General features: G+C 40.3%; 1 protein-coding gene and 1 pseudogene across 1 annotated transcript in view; one reads left to right on the top strand and one right to left on the bottom strand.

Annotated features, from left to right (window-relative positions):
* The window catches only part of NOTCH2 (notch receptor 2), a 175,328-nt gene that overhangs the window by 52,133 nt on the left and 97,811 nt on the right, over positions 1–25,384 (bottom strand). The window contains exons 6-11 of the mRNA XM_047724773.1: positions 7,353–7,586; positions 5,887–6,042; positions 5,023–5,211; positions 3,954–4,067; positions 3,012–3,125; positions 1,088–1,321 (exon numbers count right to left, since the gene is read on the bottom strand). Coding sequence (XP_047580729.1) covers positions 1,088–1,321; positions 3,012–3,125; positions 3,954–4,067; positions 5,023–5,211; positions 5,887–6,042; positions 7,353–7,586 — 1,041 coding nt within the window. The remainder of the gene's footprint in view (positions 1–1,087; positions 1,322–3,011; positions 3,126–3,953; positions 4,068–5,022; positions 5,212–5,886; positions 6,043–7,352; positions 7,587–25,384) is intronic.
* On the top strand, positions 16,251–16,576 carry LOC125097191 (ubiquitin-conjugating enzyme E2 D3-like; annotated as a pseudogene).

Below are 25,384 nucleotides of genomic sequence, written 5' to 3'. Positions count from 1 at the left end.
TGGGGAGGGGGAAGGCATTTTCAACTGTGAAGGCATGGGATGTTTTTCGTATGCTTGAGCAACTCAAAAAGGACTTTGTTTTCAAACTTGGCATGTACGAGGTCCTGGATGGAGACCAGGGCCTTTGACAAGTTTGAAGAAATGGATTTGGAAATAACAAAATAAAATGAGGGCAGTTAACCACCTCCCCCACCTTTGCCCCCTACATAGGCCACTTTCCTTAAATCAAGAATGAGTTCTCAATAAATCACTCCCTTGTATTGGCAGGTTCCCTTCTAACAAAGGCACACACTAGTTAATCTTCCACTAATACATTTTCTTTGATCTGAGACATAGTACTTCTCTGTCCATTAACCACAGTTGTGACCATAATTATTCCTTGAATAAGTAAAACAGACTCCAGTGAAACCTGTGAAATGCTGCTGCCTGAGAAAATAATTCAACATTCCCCCAGCAAGGAGCAGCATGCCCTCCTAAGTAACAAGCAGTCACTCAACCAGACTAGGGAAACTGCAAAAAACTCGGGGGGGAAATGGCGGCTCTGCATTCTAATTTACAATGGCTGGGAGGTGCTGCAAAGTCTCCCCTTTCCCTGAGAATTCCCCCAAATGGCCAAGGTCCACCTGAGACACATGGTGGAAGAAAAGTGTCACATTAAAGACACCAGACTCTGAAATAGAGAAAAACATAACTGGAAGGACAGGAGTAAGGGAGAAGGGAAAGGGCCAGCTTCATTCATCTGAGTGTGTCGGAGGCTAAAGAAAAAAGGATAATCAAATCAAGCCACAAAGCCAACAGGGTTTCCAATTTTAAATAATAATTTCAATTTTTTGAAGTGGTGTGTCTCCTTTTAACAAAAAAGACACACCCCAAATCATCAGTTTTGCAAAGCTACTGCCTCTAATTTCTCCAGTGGCTAGAGGCATCTGCCTCTGAGATGTTCTTGGCTGTAGCTTTGGCTGTGCCTCTCAGGATCAGGATTATTTTTCAGATATCTGAGCATATGCCATGACAGCCTGAGACATATGTGTAAACTATGTGGGGGGAACAGTGAAAGTCCAGAGGAGACACAGGCTGAGCGGCTTACCTGATGTGCCGGGCTGGCAATTGCACTGGTAGCCATTCACCAGGTCGATGCAGCGACCGTCATTCAGGCAGGGGCTGCTGTAACACTCATCTATCTGGTCACTGCAGATGGCACCCATGTACCCGGGGTTGCAGATGCAGGTGTAGGAATCAATCCCATCCTGACACTGGCCATGGTGGCAAGGATCAGGGTCACAGTTGTCGATGTTCTCCTCACACAACACACCAGTAAATCCTGGGAAGGAATTTTACCAAGAAGGCTTCAAACCAAGTCAGACACTCCACACTGAACATAAGTGTGGCCACATCCACTTATCCTACAGACCTCATGTCTCAATAGTTCATACTGTAGACAATGAGCAGCTGAAGCCAACTATTTGCATGACTTATAAGGCATGCCTGAGTTGTGCTTAAAATAGTTATCAAATAAAATTTGTAGAATTCAAATACCTTTTTTAAATGACCAGTGGTTTCATTTCAGATACTTAAACTACATCTTCATTTCATACTGGGCTTCAATGAGGAATAACTTCCAATATTTTTCTATTACGTATTTATCTCTATACTTCTTTCTTCCCAAAACTAACATACAGATACTATATTAATGGTTACATGTACCTTATTTCCCCAATTCTGACCTTGGAGGACAGAGAACTTTTCTTTACCCTTCTCAAACCCTCCCGGAGCACTATGCTTATATATCAAGTTTTTAGTAAGTACCCGTTAAATGAAATGAATGAAAATTTATGAGCATTTAAAAGAACAAGGGACAAATAAAGTCTCCTTCATTCAATCCATTCTTTTAGAGGATTTTAAAGGAAGAGGAGCTCTCTTCCCTTTTAAACAAGAATTCAATGTTTTTAAACTCTCTCCAGTGAAGGCTATTCTCTACAAGGATAATCTGGCCAGAGGAGGACAAAACCTGGAACTTCTCCAACCAAGGACAACAACTCATGAAAAGAGAAAGGAGTTAAGTGGTTCATTTGACAGGACCTAATCCAAGGAGGCCCAGTAAATGGTTATGCTCCAGTACTACCAAAACACTAATTCTGTGTTTATTTTTGTGACTTAGTTCCCTTTTCTGTCATCAGAAAGAAATCATGAACATGATGTTTAAAATCTTTCAGGAATCCATCTTCTAAAATAAGAAAAAGGTCTTGAATTATATCCATAATTTCTTTCTCCCTTAAGTGGTCATACAAAAAATAAATTGGGAAATCATCTTTTCTAATAATTTCTAGTCTTTCTCTAGAATACTGGTCTGTGCAGAAGTAAATGTGGAACAAGGGACGTCTGCCTTATTCAGTTCCACTCCCAAATGAGAAATGTGGCCACAGCTCAGAAATGGAGAATATCTGTAAACAGATTCTTTGTCACTGTAGTAGCAAAGTCAGGAAAGAGGACCTAAACTTTCCCAGAGTTCTCTCTCGTGTTCAGATACACACCTGACTCTCAGGGTCTGAGCAGTCTTTTATGCAGAAAACCTCTGCAATTGCACACAATGGTCCTTAGATTTCTGGGCCTTTGTTCAATCACTTGCCCCAAGAAACACAGAGACAGACCTCCTGCTGAGAAGCCCTAGAGAAAAATGGCTTTCAGCTGGAATTCTTCCCTTTCCCGAAGGAAAAAGTCAAGCCAGCTGGAAATTCACCACTGCCAAAATCTGTCCCAAAAAGACATGAACACCAAATGAAAATGTCCAAGCCAGACCACTGTTGTGGTGGAGAAGGAGGCAGGTGTTGTAGAAAGAAACAATGAGAGTAGCAAAAAAAAAAAAAAAAATCCAAAAATATGATAGAAGCAGCTCTCTCTAAACACAGAGTAGGCCATTAGTGGACTGGCTTGGTAGGACAGCTAGAAGAGGACAGTCTCCTATTTTGCTCAAATGGACCTACCAGAGGGATAAAAAGTGAGGACAATCTTACCTGTGGCACACTGGCATTCATAGCCGTTCGGGTGATCAATACACTTTGCTCCATTCAGACATGGAGTACTGGAACAGTCATCAATATCAATCTGGCAAACTGGCCCAGTGAAACCTTAAAAGGACAGAATGATGACATAGTCAAAGGACTATCCTATGTCTGTCTATCGAGGGTCTACCTAGGATATCCTATGAGAAGGATGCCCAAGGAGGGTTGGGTTAAGTTGCCAGTAGGGCTTAACCCAACGGTTCAGCAAACATAAAGTTATTCTACCAGTAGGAAACTGGGATAACTGCATGAAGCTCAGGGCATCAGAGGCCACTGGCTGTGTCTCCACCTCTGTTTCTTCCCAGTACAGATTTCTCTTCTAACTGAAGTGGGGACTAAATGGTTATACAAGGAATCCTCAAACAAGTGAGTACAGCTTCAGAGGAACTGGAACCTCTCAATAGAAACAACTTGAGAGGCTACTGTCAGTGGCAGAAAACCCAGCACATCTTCAACAATAGCTCTGGGGAACAAAAGGAGATACAGAACATTCTTTGGAAAAAACTGACTTGTGTTGCCTGTTTTGGGACCCAGAGTGAAATATTTAAAAATAAAAATCTCACAGAGAGGCTTTAAGAATATGACCTATGGGGGGTAAAAAGAAAAAAAAAAAAGTCCTGAATCGCCTACAAAAGGCTTCTGTGACCTTCCTGAAATATATACACAGACAGAGAGGTCATGGGCCATTCGGAATACACTTGGACTTCTGGCCACAAAGGATTTGGATGATCCACTAGCTGAAACAAACTCCCCATTTCTCCACACACTCCTATCCTGAAGTGCTCACTTTAATGACTTCCTCATGTACAGCCCACACACATTCTCTCCTCCTTTCCCAGTGGCCCGGGAGCTTTGTGCTTTCAAAGAAAACAGGGGCAGGTGGTGGGCACTTACCAGGCGGACACAGACACTGGAAGCGATTGACTTTATCCACACACTGACCATTGTTCACACAAGGGTTGCTCTGACATTCGTTTATCTCCAATTCACAATGCACACCTTTGAAACCTGAACAAATTGGACCACACAAGTGGCTTAGAAAGAGAGAAAGGCATATTCTAGCCAAGAAAGCACAAATTTGCAGAGATGACTATAACCTCTATGAGCATGAACACTTCTGCAGAAGTCAAAAGGGACTTTGCCATGATGGGAAATAGTCACTGAAAGTATCAGTGACAGAGGAGAATATTACGAAGATATCCATGTCACAGTGAAGAGGGAGAAGAGGTTACCTCCAAAGATACTGGCAAAACACAGCATGCCAGCAAAGACTATCCCATACTCTCTGACCAGTCCCTGCTTCACTTTCAGAGCAGCACCAGGCACACAGGGTCCCTAGTTAATGTTCCCAAACAGCAGCTGACCTGGAGATGCTGTTGCTCTCGGGGTACAAGTCAAGGGCAGGAGGGCCTCCCAATGCTACAGCAGCCAGCACCTTAATCTGGCAAAGCAGCCACTGTCCTGTCATTTTAAACTAGGTTTACTTGAGCTCTCTAAGGATTCAAGAAATAGTTTCTGCAGAAGAAATTCAGAATACAACTAATTATATGCAAGTCACTATGGACAAATGACAAGTTCCTATACAATTATGGGTAAAATAATTTCTATAAATGGAATAGTATGGTATTTATAATATATTAAAAGATCAGAAAAGCTTGCTATTTAAATAATCCTTATGGTAAATCCTTTATTAAGTAAAGGATATACTATACTTAAATAAAAACAATCACTTCTGAATTTTTCTCTTACATGTAACTGGTGTTGACATATGGACTTTTAAAATTTAGTCTCCATAGCTCTAAGACTTCTTGCACTGTATTACTCCTTCAAGGTCCCCTTGGCTGGGAAACCTGTCATTACTGGGAATTAAATGCTGACAGAGTTCATGGAATTGCCATCATATACTGAAAAGTGCAGGGAAGTAACTTTTGTCTAGACCCCACACACTGAAGGGCCCATGTACCTGGCATGCACAAACATGTGAAGCCTCCAATCTTATCCAAACAGGTTGCATCGTTCTGGCAGGGGTCGGAATGGCACTCATTGATGTCCATCTCGCAACGAGGCCCTGCATAACCCTTCAGACATTCACAGTGGAAGGCACCATCTGTGTTCACACATTTTCCTGCATGCTCACAAGGATTGCTATTGGCTGGAAAACACAAGCACCAATTACTGGGATCAAAGTACTTTAGTGGAATTTCCACAAATGTGGGTTACAGAAGTAGGTCTGATTGTTACAGCATTAGGGCCAGGCTTTTAATATTCTGGTTCTCAACTTCCTATTTTCTTCCTTAAAAAACAAGGGAAGAAAGGAAAGGGTAAAGGAAAGGAAATGGAAAGGGCAAGGGAAAGGGAAAGGAAAGACAGACTGGGGCAATCTCAACTCTTGCACATCTCTGCTGTTCTTTTGCCCAAACTGTCACCAAAGCAGGGCTTTCTATTAAGAATCAGGTACAGAGGTGCCTGGGTGGCTCAGTGGGTTAAACCTCTGCCTTGGGTTCAGTCATGATCTCAGGGTCCTGGGATCGAGCCCAGCATCGGGGTCTCTGCTTGGTACGGAGCCTGCTTCCCCCTCTCTCTCTGCCTGCTTCTCTGCCTACTTGTGATCTCTCTCTCTTTCTCTGTCAAATAAATAAATAAGATCTTAAAAAAAAATAATCAGGTACAGACCTTCTATATATTCAATTTTCAGAACAGAATATACATTTACATTGAAAGGTTGTAAACAGTGGGCATCTAACAGGAGAGATCTGAGGTTTTGCTTCTGAATGCTTGCTGAACTCGACAAACACCATGAGGAATAGGAAATGATCCACGTACTCACCCATGGCACACTCATCCACATCTTCTGTACAGTCAGCCCCTTTGTAGCCTTGGGGGCAGGTGCAAATATACTGCCCATTTAGGGGGTTGGTATCACACAGTGCCCCCTTGTGGCAAGGATTACTGATGCATGCATCATCCAGATGACATAAGAGACCTGTCACAGGGTGGGGCAAGAAGAATAAAGAGGAAATGTCTCTTACTTGAAGGACAGTTTTTTTTCATGGAGGAGGGAAAACCTTATGGTCGCCTCACCAAAATCCAATATGGAGATTTAGAGGCAACTTCCCCTTTACCTAACCCTACCTTAGGGATATGCTGCCGCCAACAGCAAGCAAAGAGCTTCTGCAGACAACTGCAATGCTCTGACCCTGAGCTCTCAGCTAGACTTCTCCTCAAGGGCAGAGTCATCTATAGGCCATAAAGTGAGATGGCTAGATGATGAAGATATCCTTCCGACTTAGCAAATAAAAATAGAGGATGCCCAGTTCAATCTGAATTTCAAATAAACAACAAACAAGTTTTTACTGTATTTTCCAAATATTGCATGTACCTTATATTTTACTTAGCAACCCACTTTCCCCAAATTACGCTACCTGATGATCAGGCGCCACCAGTACTTAGCTAGCTCAGAAGGAAAAAAACAGCTGAACACCATCAGCCTATACTAGGGCAGCCTTTTAAAAAGCGTCAACATTCCTGGCTCAAGTGCCCTGAGGACTCTGAAGGTATTACTAGGCTCCACGATCTGTGTAGTTCACATGAGAACTGGATTTTCCAGTCTGCAATTAGCTTAAGAACAGGTAGCCAAGGCTTCTTCCACAAAGCTGGAGGTGGGGCTTTTGGAAAGGCATAGATAGAAGAACACTTCAAAAGTGCTGGGCACAAAGTTCTCTCAGTTAAGCTATCTTCTTCTGTCACATTCCTCCCTTCACTGCTCTCTACTCCTAGGACTGGGAGCTGTTTACTTGAGAGGCTAGGGCAATGTTAACTTTGCAGTTAGTAAAATGCCTCCTTTGGAAGAATATTTCCATAGACACTGAGAGCTGGAATGCATTCAAAACTACTCTCCTCCCAACTCCTTCTGAGTAAAACGTTTCCTCTCAAAATGAAGTCTCTAAATCCACTTATCAGTAATTTTGTCCTAATTTCTGAGAAATTAATCTTAATTTCTGAGGTGCTTTCAGCTTAAGATCTTAAGGATGCTCCCAAGGCAACAGTTACTTTCATTTTGGGGGGGGGGGGGGTGAAAAACTGAGGTATGCAGACAAGAGATGAGAGCCAAAAGTCCTAAAGAAGAAGACTAATTTCATAGCACTTTGGCTAGCAATTATATTTCCAGAAGAACAGTCTTGAGTAACATGTTTCTACAGATGCTAATTAAAAGGACACAATTTAGGGAATGAAAGAGATCCTGAATGCTCTCCACCCCTTCTCTGAACTCCAGTTCTGTCCTGCTGGTCTTACCTGCCTTTCCTTCTGGGCACATGCAAGAGAAGGAGGCCACACGGTCAATGCAGGTGGAGCCTGGAGTGCAGGAGGCGAAGGCACAGTCATCAATGTTCTCACTGCAGTCATCTCCACTCCAGCCATTAACGCATACACAGCCATAGCCCCCATTGCGGTTGGTACAGGTGCCCCCATTCTGACAAGCATTAGGTTGCAGCAGACACTCATCCACATCCTCTGTGCAGAACTGTCCTTTGGGGGTAAAAGTGTATTTGATTAGGGCTCTTAAGTCTCAAAGGATTAGTACCATACCCACTCTCACACATTCTTCACCCTCATGTGACCTGCCTGAAATTAAGGCGAGCAGACCAGGTCTTCACATGAATCTTAAGGCCTACCATGAACCATCCAAATGATATTTATTCCAGGGAAATAACTTAAAGAAGAATGGAAACTGCTATCCCTAGAAATTCTGACATAAGAATTTAGCCAACATATCAAAGAGAAGATTAGTCTTGTAGCATCCTTGACTCAGTTAAATCCCTGGGACAATGAATATGTAAGTGAGAACAATGAGGGAAAAAGGGTGTATGAGATGAGTAAAAAACAGAATGATGAGAAGGAACCTAAAGGTCAAAACGTCAGGGAAGTTGTTCCATATCCTGACTATATCAATGTTAACATCGTGGTTATGGTACTATACAATGGTTTTGCAAGACACTGTTATCACTGGGGGAGACTTGGTATAGGGTATCTCTCTGTATTAATTCTTATAACTGTGTGTGAAAATATGATTATCTCAAAATAAAAAGTTTATTTATTTCTTTAAAGATTTTACTTATTTGTCAGAGAGAGAGAAGGAGAGAGAGCACACAAGCAGGGAGAACAGCAGGCAGAGGGAGAAGCAGGCTCCCTCCTGAGCAAGAAGCTTGATGTGGGACTTTCTCCCAGAACTCTGAGATCATGACCCAAGCCAAAGGCAGATGCTTAATCAACTGAGCTACCCAGATGTCCCTCAAAATAAAAAGTTTAGTTAAAAAATAAAAGTAAGGAAAAAAAAAAATAAAAGTAAGGGCAAGCACGGGTAGAGAGAAGAGATGAAGGACAATGAAAAGCCTCAATAAACTGTAGAGGTGAAAGGCAACACCAGAATGATGAAACTAGAGCAAACTGTGCCTAGCCTGAGGCACCCAGCCTTCAAAGATGTGGATTTGTGAAGTAAGATGCAGAAAGTTGACCCAATGTAAGAGAAGATGGAAAAAGGATCAGTTTGATCTGCCTGAAAAAGAACAAACTGAAGGATGACACACAAGATCACTTATGGATATAATGCAGGTCACTACAATAGTAAAGGATGAGGGGCTACAGCAAAGCCTCTCAGGCCCTGTCACAAGGAACAAAAGTATGTCTTCAACTTATAAGCAAGGCATATGTGATTAATAAGCAATTTAATGCTAGACCACCAGAGTTATAAAACAAGTTGATGAATCGTCCTTATTAATACCAGTTTAAAGATTGGGAGGGAGACAAACCATAAGTGACTCTTAATCTCACAAAACAAACTGAGGGTTGCTGGGGGGAGGGGGGTTAGGAGAAGGGGGGTGGGGTTATGGACACTGGGGAGGGTATGTGCTATGGTGAGTGCTGTGAAGTGTGTAAACCTGGCGATTCACAGACCTGTACCCCTGGAGATAAAAATATATTATATGTTTATAAAAAATTTAAAAAATAAAAAAAAATAAAGAGCTACCAAAGGAAATTCATAATCAGATCATCTGAATTCTCTAAAACACAACAGGACAAGTGGCTAAAACTCATAAAACCTCAAGGTGTCTTTTAATTTTATCTTTGTTTAAGAACTCAATGAATAATTCGAAAAGGCTTTCTGATGAAGGGGGCTCTCAATGAAAAAGTACATGATTTTTTTTTTTAACTTTAGGCAAATATTTCTTTCTTTCTTTTTTAAAATTTTATTTATTTATTTGAGATAGTACAAGAGTGAGAGAGAGATAGAGAGCACAAGCATGGGGAGCAGCAGGCAGACGGAGAAGCAGTCTCCCTGCCGAGCAGGGAGCCTGATGTGGGGCTTGATCCTTGGGCTCTGGGATCATGACCTGAGCCAAAGGCAGACGTTTAACCGACTGAGCCACTCAGGCACCCAAGTACGTACGTTATGTTTATACTCAGAAAATGTCAAGGCTATGCCTAGTCCCCAGAATACCAAACAATAATTCAAGGAGCTCAAGTATTTTCAGAAGGGCTTCAATGTACCCAGCTGTGTAGCCATCACCGATAACAGAGGTTAGCTGTGTCTGATCTAACCTAACTGACCACCCATTCTTTAACCCTATCTACATATACAATCACTGTACAGAACTAGAATCACTCTACTGTACTTATTTGATTACACATCCATCTCCCATCACATGGCTACAAGCAACCACAGTTTAGGAATTTTTTTTTTTTTTATATTCTTCACCTAAGATCCCACTGCCCAGGATGGCAGGATAGATGTGTGGGCATCTCTGGAACTCTGTGCTCATCAACCTCCTCTGGTGCTTCTCCTCACCCCACTTCAACAATATAATTATTTTTTTACACATAATTCTTGAGGGATCCACCATGTCTTTACATGATCATGCCCTCCTACTCTAGCTGGCTTACCCAGGATGGGCATCTGATACAAGCTATATCACAGTGTCCTTTTGCTAAACTTTTGGACTAGGGACTCTTTGACACATTGACCAAAAGGATAAAATGGCTGGTGACAGACAAAGTGATAAGGGTGAAATCAGAAGGGCACAGAAGAAAAAAACAGAGTCATGTGGCATTCAAGTTACTAGTGTCAGCTACTCCTGAAGCCCAACGGCTCTTAATGAGAGATGGCCCTTCCAACAGGTATCCCTAATTTCGGATGGGGATCTGTCAACTGCAACCCACAGTATTAACTAATACAGACTGAATGAGTGAGTGAGGGAGCACATACTGGCAATCATTTCCCCAGGGCGGATGATGTCATTTATTATAGAAAGCTTTGCTCCTTTACTATACTGGTAGAAATGCTACCTCAGAGTACAGACAGATGTGTAATTAGGATACAGGTGGGATTTAGAAATGATGACTAAGACGTAGGTGAAGGGTGGCTGTAACCTGGAAATTACAGAGAGCTTTGTCTCTTACACTTAGACTAACTCAAATATCTATGCTACCCTCAAACCAAACTTACTTCCTGAATGTGAGTAATTTGGATGTTATTTTTCTTTTTGACTGGCTCTGTGATAATTCTGAGTATAAGACACTGTGTGTTTAAAAAGATCTCATATATATTTCTTATGCGATATAATATCCAGACACTTAAATATTGTAGTAAGACAGACTAGGTAAATAAAACAATGCTTGGAATGGAAATTCGGCACCCCTGGGAAAGGAAACCAAGAGTCATTGCTTGCCTGCTATGAACCAGGCATTGTGCTTGAGCTGTCAGAAAATTTACCTCCTTTATAGTTGAGGATATAGGCTCAGAGAGTTAAAATAATTTGCCTAGTGTGAGGCAGGAAGTGCAGGAGAAGTGGGATTTAAACCAGAGCTGCCTGCCTCTAAAACGCTTAACAAAGGGATACCTGGATGCCTCAGTCAGTTGCGTCTGCCTTCAGCTCGGGTCATGATTCCAGGGTCCTGGGATAGGGTACCGCATCAGGCTCCTTGCTCAGTAGGGAGCCTGCTTCTCCCTCTGCCTGCTGACCCCCCTGCTTGTGCCCTCTCGTGAACATGCTCTCTCTCTCTCCGATAAATAAATAAAATCTTTTAAAAATTAAAAAAAAAAAAACCCTTTTAAAAAAGACTTGAGGTGTGAGTCTGACCATATCAAAACTATCTTCGTGTGCCTCAATTTCTGAAGCACATGAAGGCCTAAGGAAGTAGAGAGGATGAAGAAGGAAGGGAAGGATTAAAATCATTACTCATACGATCAGATTACTGGAAACACTTACGACTCACAGTTATTATTCAAAAATCAAATGTACTTGTAGGTACAGTTCACTATTTTTTGAAAAGATTATTGTTGAAGATTAGAACACCTGACAACTGTGTACTTGTCAGATACTGTTTATTAGAGAAATCAAATCTACAGAGCCAAGAGCACACTGGCTCCTAAGTTATTTTCTACAAAATGGATTTTTCGCTAAGATTCAGACACATTACTCCAGAAAAATACTCCCTCCTAGGCTCATTTCTGCCAGAATTTTTTTTTTCCCCTCTTCATTCCAATTCTATCAACCAGAATGAGGAAAATGGTAACCTGGGTGGCCACTACAAGTGTCTGCTCCAAAATTCCCAGTGGAATGTCTGCTAAGATACTACATTTCCTTCATGCCACCACTTCTTGGCACAGAAGGAAATCAATGCAGAAGACGAAGAATAAGAAACATAAGGGCTGGAAAAGTAAAGTAGCCTTCCCAAGGTCATAATAAACTAGTGAAAGCACTGTCATTCAAACCCAGATCAGTCTGACTCCAAATCTACTGCCCTTCTCACTGCAGCACTGTTAAGTTTTCAAGCCTTAGTTTTGATGAACAAGATCTGCAGACTAGGTCCCTGTTCCTAGGGTCTTAAAGCACGCTGGGAAAGCACAGAAGCATGCGGCAATTAAAGAACACTCTTGGTACAAACGAATAAAGGCAGAAGATCACTAAATATTGAAATAGAGTTTATTGCGATCATCTGGAGGGGTTGGGTGCATTGCCTGAGGTCATTGGGCTGTACCCACTATTCCACGACAAGAAAGCATAAATCCGGGCTGGAGGGAGAAGGTTCCCTAAGGGTGGTAGGGCTAGGCCTTGAAGACATCAAAATGACTGAAGGATAGTCTCTGGCTGGGGTTTAAAAGAAGAATAGGTTGGAGATCATTTAAGGCTTTTAATTCTAGTATGAGTTCTGAACATGATACAACAAGTAAGGGCAGTTATCACAGACTCATAGATGCGGGAAGACACGATCAAAACTGCATTTGAAGATTAATCTGCCAGGACAATATAAGAGGGACTAAAAGCAAATGGCTCTCTGTTGGTACTGAAAGAAGGAAAAAGTACTAAGTTATGAGCTACCTAGCATATAAACATGTCTGGTAAAAAGGGAGAGCTGCATTGTAGCCATGCCCTACCACACTACTAAATCTTGCACCCAAACAAGTCTTAGCACGGATACTATCTGTGTCAACACACAAACTTTGCTGGTGAACTCCCAAATATGTTGCACAAAGCTCAGTTAGGCAAATTCTTAAGGGCCTCAATTATCCCTCTCAGTAATTTCCACCTGCCAGATACTGCAGACTAATGCCAGTTAATGTTAAGACAAAGGCAGTGGGCTATTAGGCCCTTCCCTTTTCCTATCAGCAAAGGAGAAAAGAAATAACTTGTTTTTAGCAACTACTTTCTCTATTGCCACCATGAGTCTGGGCTATCTACAAAGTATTGCAATACCAAATCCTTGGGTGATACCTTCAATACCTGCAGCCACCTACAGTTCCTGATAATTTTCTGGCTGATCACTTTTGCCTCTCAAATACACCTCAAATCCATATCTTCCCTTCCTATATTTTACTCCAGACACAGTGGCTTACTGTTGGTTCCTTAAACTTGAAGTACTTACTCACCTCAGAACCTCTGCATACCCTATTCTCTCTGCCTCAAATATTCTTCCTCCTCTTATTTGTATGGCAGTAACTTCCCATCCTTTGACTTCTCTTAACTAGATCTTCAAATTCACATCTCCCCAATTTTCTCCATCATTACATCTATTCCATTTAATCCATCCTGCCAACATCAAAAGTTGTACTTTTATATTTATTTTTATATTTTTATATTTACTTATTTATTATGTATAGTTCCCACCCCTGTTAAACTATAAGTTCCTTGAGGATAGAAGTTGTGTCTGCCAATGACCTCGGTTTTCATATCTGGCACTTTACTAGGTACTTGTTATCAGTGGTGAAATAGACTGTAGACCTTAGATTTAATCTAACATGCTCATTTTACAGATGAGGAAAATGGGACCAGAGAGGTGCAGTGACTTGTCCACATCTGCACAGCTTGGAAGAATGTTAGAAAAAGACAAAATGAAAAATGGAAATCTTTGAGGGCTGAAAAGGATGCTGGAGGTGTGAGGTCATAACAGATCAAGTTAGTCTTCTAATAAGGAAGGGGACTCTGACCTGGCTGTTCAGAGATAGGGCAGGATTGAGAAACACAGGGACAGAGCAAGACACTTCAGTAGTACTACTAATGAAACAACACTACCATCAGAAAAATGAGTATGCTGTATTAGTTTTGTAGGAGTAGGTCACTTTCATGTTGATCTTTTCTTACTGCCTCATCCCATGGTCTCAAAAACCAAAGGGCGGGGCGCCTGGGTGGCTCAGTGGGTTAAGCCGCTGCCTTCGGCTCAGGTCATGATCTCAGAGTCCTGGGATCGAGCCCCGCATCGGGCTCTCTGCTCAGCAGGGAGCCTGCTTCCTCCTCTCTCTCTGCCTGCCTCTCTGCCTGCTTGTGATCTCTCTGTCAAATAAATAAATAAAATCTTAAAAAAAAACAAAAAAAACAAAAAAAAAAACAAAGGGCGAATGCCTAAGATTGTGGGCATAGCTTCTGACAGTAAATATAATAGAGTGAACCCAAGAGAACTGTACTGAAATGGAAACCATGACCTAGGCTTCATTAGCATCCAGCTCTAGCCCAGTGAGCCATGGACCACTAAACAGACATCATTTATGAGTTGAAACACACTGGGATACAAACAGCTCATTATGACTCTCTCAAAGTACCACAAACCAACCATCAATCTGACTTGGAGTTACAAGTAACTGGGAAGTGAGAGGAAGGGAAAAAAAGAAAAGAAAAGAAATGATCACTGAGCCTTAGCACTTTAGGATAAAGCCCTTACTCTTCCTAGTCATCTCTCAACTGTGAAGTGTGTGAGAAAAACTTTTATCACATCAATGGCCCTGTTAAGGGTCAGCTCTCATTGCAACAACAATCAGCACATGAGGAACATATAAAAAATGAGCCTAGTTGGCCCTTGCCCTGACCCTGCTACCTCCTCTTCCATGGTTAAATCAAGAGAATTCAGGCTCCAATATCTCCTTCCAGTCAGCAATCACCCAAGCTCCTGAGTGTGGTGTTCCATCCTTCCATACTACAGCAGAGGACTGTTACAACCTCTGCCCTCCTGAACCTTCTCTATACACAGATGTTCTATTCCACTGCTGAAGTGAAAGAACAGAGCACAAGCTTGACTATCCTACTCCTCCTGGGTCTAGGCTGGTTGAAACATTCTGTATAAACACTGTTGTCTACAGGGTCTGCCTAATGAGAAAATGTGGGCACCAATGCACAAGCACACAAATGTATGTAAAAGGCCTGGGGGTTAGGCAAGTGGCTAAGGGGATAATGCAGGAGTAGGGGATAAACATATGGATAAATGCAAGAAACTCAATGAATGTCCCCCCTAATCCTAGACACCATCATCTTTTCTATAACTCTTCAAAAGCCTGGTTTCCCTGTATCCTGACCAATATATTTCCTAAAATATCACCAGAATGATCTCAATATAAACAGTGGATTATGCCATTTGCATGATCAAACCTCTTGATGACAAAGGGTTTGATGACTTCATTATACTTAGGATGAAATTCTAAATCCTATCAATGTTTTCTTGAAATATCACCTTCTCAAGGAGATATTACATGCCTACCCTCAACTCAATTAATTCTGCCTGTTAATATGCTCTCCTAATAACCTCTATTTTTCCTGAAGGTATTCATTAGAGTTCAAAATTTTACAGATAAGTATATGATTTATGTGTTCCTCCCTAGACTGTAAATTCCATGAAGAAATAGGTGGTAGCTATTTACTTCATCAGTGAATCCCCAGCACTTAACATGGTGCCCAGTTAATACTTATTGAGAGGTATTCAAAAATCTTTGTTAAACAAAAGTTTATCTGTACTTGTATTCTCTTACATAGGTTATTCTAATCAAATAATAATCACTTTTCAACTCATCTTCTTCACACCTTTAGGGTGTCTCTATTCTATTCCTATTCCTAAAGTTTCCATTTTCACTTTATTGACATCCACCAGTCAATACTCAAACTCCTCATTCTATCCCTTTCCTTACTCACTGAACTCCATCCCATTTATGTCCACACCCAATTCACCTTGCCTTTTGACCCTAACTATGTCTCAAGGGTAATTATACACTATGGCAGGTACCTTCCCGCTTTGAATAAACCTAAGATTTCCCAAAAGACTACAGCCTAGTTAGCCCTCTTCAGTAGCGTTCTCTCCTCTTCTTCTAATTGCTTCCACTAACATGAAGGTAAGTAGGCAAAGAATCAATGTTTTCTTTATTCTCTAATGCTGCTACTAACTTCAAATAGGAAAAAAATATATTTATCAATTTCTAGGTACCAGACTCTGAGATAAGTGCTTATATTGTTGTCAAATGTAATCTTTTCATATAATTAGTCCAGTTTCACAGATGTAGTACAGACCTGGTCCATACTGAAAAAAGATACTAAAGTATCCCAAGGAATAGGGAAAAGAGATGCTGACAGAACCCAATATCAGCCCTGAATTTCAAAGGATGATGTTGGGCCAGCAACAACTGAAAATTTTCATGTTCTCATTCATTCATTCATTCATTCATTCATTCATTCAACAAATATATACATACCATGTGCCAGGGACTGATCTTTATACAATGAAATTATAATAGTAAAGGAAAGAGTTGTGGCTGTAAACAGGAGTTTTACAACCAAACACACACTGAGAGTGATAAGTGCTCTAATGGATACAGGTTGCCTTGGGAGTATAAAGTAAGAGAACAGAGCACTATGTTCTGCAGGTCCAGTTGGGGATGGTATGTTTCATTGGCAAGCCACAATTATGGGACCTAATGAGACCCCATGTCAATTCAGTGTAATTTTTTTTTTTTTACATTTTATTTTCCTACAAACTTACCCCTTCAAATCACCTAAGGCTGTATTTATGACAAGAATTTATCATCCAAATATTAACAGTAATGGCAGCATGTGTCTCGGCATTTGAAGATCACAGTGGTCTCCAGCCTTAACTCTTTCTAAAGTTCTTTAATCCATTTGTTCACTGCTATGTGATCCAAACCCAGATGACCCCCTAGTGCCAGAGACTTCATGATCTATAAAACAGATAGAGATAAGTACAACAGAATATCTTTTTTTTTTTTAAGATTTTATTTATTTATTTGACAGACAGAGATCACAAGTAGGCAGAGAGGCAGGCAGAGAGAGAGGAGGAAGCAGGCTCCCCGCCAGGCAGAGAGCCTGATGTGGGGCTCGATCCCAGGACCCTGGGATCATGACCTGAGCCGGAGGCAGAGGCTTTAACTCACTGAGCCACCCAGGTGCCCCAGCACAACAGAATATCTTGAGAATAAACTCAGAAGTATGCCATGTAATGCTATCTTAAAGTCAGAATAACTTGCAGTATAGCTGAATAAACTTTAAACTACCTTTAACAAGAGAGAAAGAAAGTGACTTCATATGTTAAGTGGGTTGTATAAGAGTGTGTATATGTGTGGAAACGTGTGTAGTAAGAGGGCAGAGTGGGGAGTATTTCAGGCAGAAATAAGTGTATGTGTATCGGTTTGAATAGAAGAGAAAGCATGCCTCATTTGAGTCAATGAAAAAAAATCAGTGTGGTTCACTTATAAGGCATGGATCAGGGGAGATATGGCTGAAGAGGGAGTTATATACAGAGCCTTGGAACTCTATCCAAAGACAAGGAGGACCCACTGAAGCATTTTAAGCAAAGACATAACACGATCGCATTTGTATTTCAGAAAGCCCACTCTGCTGCTGTGAGGAGAATGGACTGAACTCCACCTCACCCCTCCAGGTCAATAGCAATTTAAAGCCCTGAGGAGTTCCAGGGCTCCTGTGGCCGCTATAGCAATGAAAGAGTCTACAGTGCATCTGGGGCAAATTCCGGATGCAGCAGCACCGAAGAACATCCAGGCTCAGCCACTGTATGGACAGCAATGGATGCTGTGCCAAAGCTGGATGTTCAGAAAGCTGACCCCTGGCACAAAGGCTTCTCCACACAAGAAGAAGAAAACAGTGCCAAGCTTCAGTCCCCCTGCGTGGAGGCCCACACTGTGGTTCTCTCACCACCTTCTTGGGTTGCTGGGCTGTTAAACCAATTTACATAAAGAGCCCCTCACCTCACTGCAGCAGGGGTTCCAAAAAGAATCAACTGACTCTATTCACAGGCAAGCAGTTACTATGAGTAGAATGAGTAAAATGGAAAACAAAACAAAACAAAACATGGGACCTATTAAAACATTCTACAATATGAAAGATGGAGAAGGTACCCCTTAAGATGCAGATGAAGAGCATACCTGTGAAATAAGTTCCCTTCCAGAATGGAAGGAATTGGCTATGTATTCTCCAGAAATGTAGACAAATGGAGGTTTTAAAAATAAATGAAAAATAATACAAGATGTCAGACTCAGATGAAGGACAGGCTGAGAACAAAGCAGAATCACAGAGGACCTAGATGCAATGAGTACATTCTATTAGAATATAAAAAAACGGGACGCCTGGGTGGCTCAGTTGGTTAAGCAGCTGCCTTGGGCTCAGGTCATGATCCCAGCGTCCTAGGATCGAGTCCCACATCGGGCTCCTTGCTCATCGGGGAGCCTGCTTCTCCCTCTGCCTCTGCCTGCCATTCTGTCTGCCTGTGCTTGCTCTCTCTCCCTCTCTCTCTCTGACAAATAAATAAATAAAATCTTAAAAAAAAAAGAATATAAAAAAACGCAATTCAAATAAAAATCATAATCAGAAGCTATAAAGGACAGAACTGACAATGAAGAAAAATAAATCAGTGTTATAAAGGAAAAGTTTAAGCTCTCATAAAATGCAAAGAGAATTAAAATATCAAGAGATAAATCTTAGCTATAGGAAAGAATGAAGACTTAATTAAGATAACAGAGGCTCCTGAAGACACAAAAACAAATTAAAAAAATGAATAATCTTTTCTGCGCTGAGAACGGATGGAAGCCTGCAGATCCAAAGGGCTCAAAAGTGCTAGAAGATAAAATAATACGGATATACCTATACCAATAGTAGTTAAAGATTTTACTTTAAAGAGAGAAGAGACGAGGGAGAGGGGAGAGAGCCTGACTTGTCTGATATCAGAGTTCCCTATAATGTTCACAAGATGCAAAGTAACAATGTCTAGGAACTTGGCAAGATTGACTTGTGATTCAAGAATTCAATATCCAGACAAGATGCCATTTGTGTATGAAGGCAACTAAATCAAAAGATATTTTTTAAATATCTAAGAGCTCTGAAGATATGCCAACATGCAATTTTTCTGGTGAAAAAAAATTACTCCAAGATGTATTCATTTGACTGAAAAAATAAATCAAAATAAAGAATCCAGGAATGAAAAGGTTGTTATATAAATGTTCTGGTAGTTAACATAAAACAAGCTACATATAGAATTAAGTCCAAAATATTATAAATTAGATTATAAAGCAATGTAAGTATCAAGAATATTTTTTAAAAGAAAATTCATAAAATTTCAAAATTCAATAGCAATCCTATGATATGAATTTTTAAATCCCAGATCATATAAACAAAATCTGGAGAGTGAAAAGAAGATATAAGAGAACCAAAAGCATGCCTATTCATCTTACCAAAGAGGGGATGAGTATATGCAGTGTTACTTTTGACACTAAAAAACAGAAATGGATTCAAATCCACATTTTTCTAAACATGTATATATATATTTTTTAAAGATTTTTTATTTTTATTTATTTATTTGACAGAGAGAGATCACAAGCAGGCAGAGAGGCAGGTAGAGAGAGAGGAGGAAGCAGGCTCTCCGCCAAGCAGAGAGCCCGACGCGGGGCTCGATCCCAGGACCCTGAGACCATGACCCTGAGACCATGACCCGAGCCGAAGGCAGAGGCCTAACCCACTGAGCCACCCAGGCGCCCCTAAACATGTATATTTTTTAAGAAAACACTAAATACTATAATTTAAATAATCTCAGCTCTATCTGTTGTCTTCATGGACCAATTTCCAGCTCCTTGAAAGACTTAAACACATGACTTATGATCTTCTCACTCTTTCCTTTCCCATTTCCCATGAAATTAATATCTACGTTGAGGACTAATAAGATCATCCAAGCCAAGAGTTCTTTACTTTTCTCAACTCAACAGCTTCCACATCCGCTCCATATCACAAGCACACTCACATTCTGGATCACATTTGGATCCATTATTCCAACCACAAGATCTCAAATTTGGTATTCAACTCTGACTGTAACTTCCTGTCTCCCTCTTTCCCCATTCCCAACAATGATTTCACCTAATTATCCCCCACTAACACTTGCAAGAGTCAAGCCCTCCTAAATAACCGAGTTCATTAACCAACCCTCTTCTAGCTGCCTTAACTCAGTCCAGCCAAGGGGCTACGGTCAGTCATATGAATGAAGTTTCTGTCCCCTGTGGCTACTGCCCTGCACTTCTCCCTCTTTTAGCTGTACAAAATCTTGCATCAGTGATCTATACCCACTCCTCTTCCTCCTTCCTCAGCACCCACTTTTTTCCTAATTTAACCCTTTGCAATTTGGCATTCTTCTCTCCTTAATATTGAAACTACATATTAGAAGATTCCCATGACCTCAAAAATTTTGATTAACTCTTTATAGTTATCATTCTTATTTCAGTCTCTTGTTTGTCATTCACTCAATAACTACTATTTGTTAAAATTGGTCCCAAGAATGCCAAAATAAGTAACACCACCCCCATTCTCCAGAGGCTGAAAGCCCTCCTCAGGTGGGGTAAGCATATAAACCAGGAACAGTGGTAAAAACCAAGATGGTACCAGAGAGGCATGCAGAGTTGAGGCAAGGGCACAGTCTTAAAATGCAGCCCCTGGCTCAGGGATGCTGTCATGGCAGAGCTTTCCAACTCACAGACATCCCTTTCTCTCACCTTCCTTCTTTGGGTCCCTTTCTTCCTCCATTTTCTGAAGTGTGGACATTACTCACAATTTAGGTTCAAACTCTGTTTCTCTGACACCCCGCACTTTCCCTTACAAACCAGATACATTCTCAGAGCAACCAAAAAGAGACTCAAAATCTGAGTACCTCTAATCTGACCTTCTGGGTGTTACGTGCTTTTCTCTTGGAAAACTCACCTCAAACTCACCAGGATCTTTAGCCCACTTCTCTATCTCTGTCAATAGAACCCACATTCTCTTATTACACAGGTTTAAAACAGAAGTTAACTCTGCTCTATTTCCCCTTCATCCAACCAAGTACTTAGATGGCCCCCAATTTCTATCCAAACTCAAGTTCATTTATAGTTTCTACCTCCTATATGGTTACGTGTAGACTTTCTTCTTTCTTCCTAGTGAATCTGACAATCCTTAAAAGATAAGAATTGATTTATTCCTTCTTTGTGTCTCTTAAAGCATCCAGCATAGTATATTGGATATAACAGTGAATTATTCAATAAATATGTTATTGAAGCTACCTTACAACAATTCTGCAGGGGCTTGAAAAGCTATGGAATGAAACTAGATCTTGCCTGGAATGTAGCCAGAGTCAGACATTGAGTCATGGACCACAAGAGCACAAAAGATCCCTCAGTCTCACCTCCTATATTTTGTGGGGGGCTAACCTAACCACTCACCACTGTTCACACCAACATGACCACTCATCAACTCTGGGACCTTTGGATGAGGGTGCTTCAGGTTAGCACTCTGGCAGTCTGCCCAACTGATAGCAAACTGAAATTGGGTGAAGCAAAATTCCAGAAAACAGACTTTTATCAAGTCCTCACAATCGAGTTCACAGCGGAGAAACTGAAATGGGAGATGTATTTTCCCATTCCCCCATGCAGAATACAAATGAGAACAGTTTTGCAGCCCCAGATATAAATAGTTTCCACTCTCAACCAAAAGCCTACATTCCTATAGTATTTAAGAAACAGAAAAGTGGTTGTAACAAAAGCCTCATCCTAGGGAACAGCTTGTCACCAACTAGAGTCTAGACTGAAATGAGGCATCTAGTTCAAAATCAAAATACTGTCACGAAAAGACTTTGTTCCCAGACACAGGAGCTAGTGCACCACCTCTGGCAGTATGTACTTGCTGATTCATGCCAAAAAATTTTTACTGAAATTGGAGCAACCGACAGTCAAGGGAATCTTAACCAATTCTTTGGGCTCATCAGTTATAAAAAGGAGAGCTGAGAGAAAATGTGGTTGGTTTTATTTGACTCATGTCCACCTAACTTCCATTGTTCACTTCTGCTTAGCGTCCCAAAGCACTATTCCAAGCCCAAGCTAAAATTACATTTCTGGGTTAATAACAAGCACAGGAAAATAAATCACGTCTGCCCTAGGAGTGAACCCAAACCAAAAGCTGCCAGAGAGGAATTTGTGAGTTGAGTTTAGAGGCAACTTTAATTCTGAAGGAAATGAACCTTTAAAAAGAAAATTCAAATAACAATCTATGTAGACAAAACATTAATCTACACTGCTTTAATTAATTTGGGAGCCTTTTATAACTTTTTTTTTTCTCTTAAGTGGATATCTGCCAGAGCAGAACTTCTCTCATATAATGGCTTGGGCCTAATACAATAATAATATAGACTTTTGTACTCAGGCTTCATCAAATCCTTAGGTTTATTTCCATTTCCTAAAGGAACATCCAACTACTCAGACATCTCTTTAACAAGATTCCTATAAAAAAAGTAAACCATTTTGCCCAAATCCCAATACCAATTGCTTTCTTCCACCTGGGCTTTAGCTCATCTAGAAGAGTGGTAGCTTTTGAATACTGTTCTGGAAGCCCATGTTAGGTGAAAAGACCAGATCAGAACATAGTCCTGTCCAAAACTAATGCGGAAACCACACCAGAACAAGGGCAACATGCCTTCTTCTAGTGAGACAAACCCAAGGCCCCCCTATATAAACAACTGCGAACCTATCCCTCTACCACCCGGGATCAGAGAGGATACTCCTACAGTAGGAGCTGTGCTAATACCTATAGAACATCTTCACACCTAAAGTAGTTCTGTCCACTATACAGATTTCATTTAAAATTTTCTGGTAGCACTTAAAAGAAAAAGAAACTGATGGAATCAACTTTAATACCATATTTTATTTAACTCAATACATCCAAAACACTATCATTTTAGAGTCTAAACCAAAATTTAAAACATTGTTACTGAGACATTTTGCTTTTGTGTTGCATACTGAGTCTTCAAAATCAGGTATTTTACAGCTGTGGCACATCTCAATTTGACCTGTTACACTTCAGAAACTCACTAGCAAAATATGGCTAATGACTACGATATCAAACAGTGTAGATCTAGAATGTTTTACATGATAAGTGCAATTTACAGTTGTAAGTCTAATTTATAATTACAATTAATGTAATTTAATTTACATGATAAATGAAAGGCTTAAGAGGTTTTTTTATTGCACCATTTATTCTCCCAATACCCCAGTAAAGTAACTAAAAGATATTAGTTCCCTGGATAGCAAATAAAGCCTTCTGAAGAAAAGGAAGCTGACTCATTTATCCCAAATCAAACCATGAAAGACTCGGAAAAAATTTCTGGTCATCTTGAAGCCCAGAACTTGCTACTAAAGACCAAACCTTCTCTGTATATGTATTTATAAAACAAAATAGTGCCTATCAGGCTCTTCTCATTAAAAACTTATAAATATAATGCTATATGTTAACTATACAGAAATTAAAATAAAAAAATTAAAAAATGGCAAATTCACAAATCTCCTTTATTTCAAACTGATACCTAGTTTCTTCAGCTATATAATCCCATTCATTCTTTTTCAGACACCTGGCAACTTCACTTCTTCCTAGTAGACTAACTCCAACCCTTCTTTTTCTATTGTGTCAAAAGCAAGACCAAACTGTTCATGCTTCAACTCTATAGCTGGGAGTTGTATGGAGAAGTCTGAATAAAGTTGCAAGAAGGCTTTTGAAAAAATCTCCAGACTGAATATATTCATTCAATATTGACTTCTGACCCCAAAGTAACCAGGAAAATATCTAAAGTGGAAAAAAAGGTAAAGAATAAATCACTACATCCTAGAATAATAAAATTATAAGTTGAACGTTGTCTATTAAAAAGATTCAAAATTCTTAAAAAGTAAAAAATAAAGAAGGACAATCCAGAGTCAATTTGTATAGAAAAAGACCACAGATTTGAGCACAGACTTGGGGTTCAACACTAGATTCAAACCCTGACCCAACCACTTTGTGCCTAGAGTAAACTGTTTAACCCTTCTGTATATCCATCATCATTTGTAAAAAGGATATTTAATAAACTCTACCCCTAATACAATTATCACAAAGATTACACAAAATAAAACATTGTAATTAGCACAGTATTTGGTTACTAACAAACATTAGTTAACTCCCAGCCTCTAGCCCATTCATTTCTTTAATTTGTATAAAGCAAAAAATACTAATCTGAATTTATAGCTCTGATATCAGTAGAAATAGGAACCCTATGACTCCCAATTTTTTCTCTATTCTTCTCAGAATGACGTGAGGGCTGGGATGGCGAACAGTTCAGCTGTATGCTACTGAGAACAAAGGTGTGTAGAGAGCAGTAGTAACTGGTATCACCAACAACAGTTGTCATCATATAACTCGGTATTTCCCTCGCTTCAAGCATATAATAATGCCAATATTAATATGGTGAGCATTATCACTGAGGAATGTAATGTAGTAAGGGAATGCAGAGGACAATACCCAGCTCAGCCTGGAGAGAGGTCACGGAATGTTCCCTGAAGGGGCAGCCACTTGACCTGAGCCAGGCAGGTAAAACTGGTGAGGCTGCCTATAACAAGGAGAGGAACAGAGAAGGAAAATCTGTGGAAAAGGAATGCTGTGAGTGAAGACACAGGATGCAGTAGATACAGGAGAACTGGAAGCAGTTCTTACTGCTATTGGATTCATGAGAAGACTGGAGAAGCAAACAGGGTTGAGGCCAGGAAGGAATTCACACAGCCGAGAAAGGACCTCAGACTTGATCCTGTTAGTGATGTGGACAGTAAAAAACACTGGAAATCAAAGAATCCGCATGAGTGAAAAGAGGAAGGAAACCTGTGGTGGAAAGCCAAAGACTGAGAGTCACTTTAAATGACAGCAGAGCAAAGGAAATAAATACTGCCACATTAAACTTACCCCAAAGTCTGCTCTCCTTTCTAGAAAATACAAAAACACACGAAGAAAGAAACATGTTATAAGGACTTTCCTAAAAAGAGGTACTTATTAAACATTCTGGTATAAGAAATTTTGATAAAATATCATTTCACTGGGATAGCTTTCCCCAAGAATGCACCTTCCTAATAAATACCAAAGCAGGAAATGGAGTATAGCATCAAAGAAAACTCAGCAATGAAATCACCGTATCATTTAATCTTCATTGGCATCAGAACCCTTAGTACCATGTACAACAAAGGAGAGAGTAGGATGGGGTCAAGTTCCTAACAAGCATCACATCCTGTCTAATACCACTGTAAGGATCATTAAAAAGAGAAAAATGTAAATCCTTTCAGTTATTACTGTCAAGTAATGAACTTCACAGTAATTTTGTTGAGTTGAAAAGAAAAATGGCCTCCGAAAAAAAATCTATCAGTAAAATGGCAAAAGCTAGAGAAGAGAGAATATGACAGAAAGCGCAGAGTGTTGGGAGTAAAATCCTAGGATCAAGACACCAAGAAGAAATGTTACAGAAGTCCAATTCTAGAGAAACCCAGTGGAAAAGTATTTAAAAGGAGAGCTTGGAGATTAAAATCAGAAATGTGTGCCCTTCCAGGAAATCATGTAACCAACGATTTAAACCCTTTTAATCTTTTCATATTCATAGTGTTCAGCTCTAAAGAGTACTCTAAATAATTAGCTCCTAGAGATAAGGGAAAGCAACTTGGAGATTCTAAAGAATACCGGGTAGTAATGTCA

The sequence above is a fragment of the Lutra lutra genome, chromosome 4, assembly GCF_902655055.1.
Source record: "Lutra lutra chromosome 4, mLutLut1.2, whole genome shotgun sequence".
In the NCBI taxonomy this organism is placed as follows: domain Eukaryota; kingdom Metazoa; phylum Chordata; class Mammalia; order Carnivora; family Mustelidae; genus Lutra; species Lutra lutra.
This window is presented reverse-complemented; position numbering and strand designations above follow the sequence as displayed.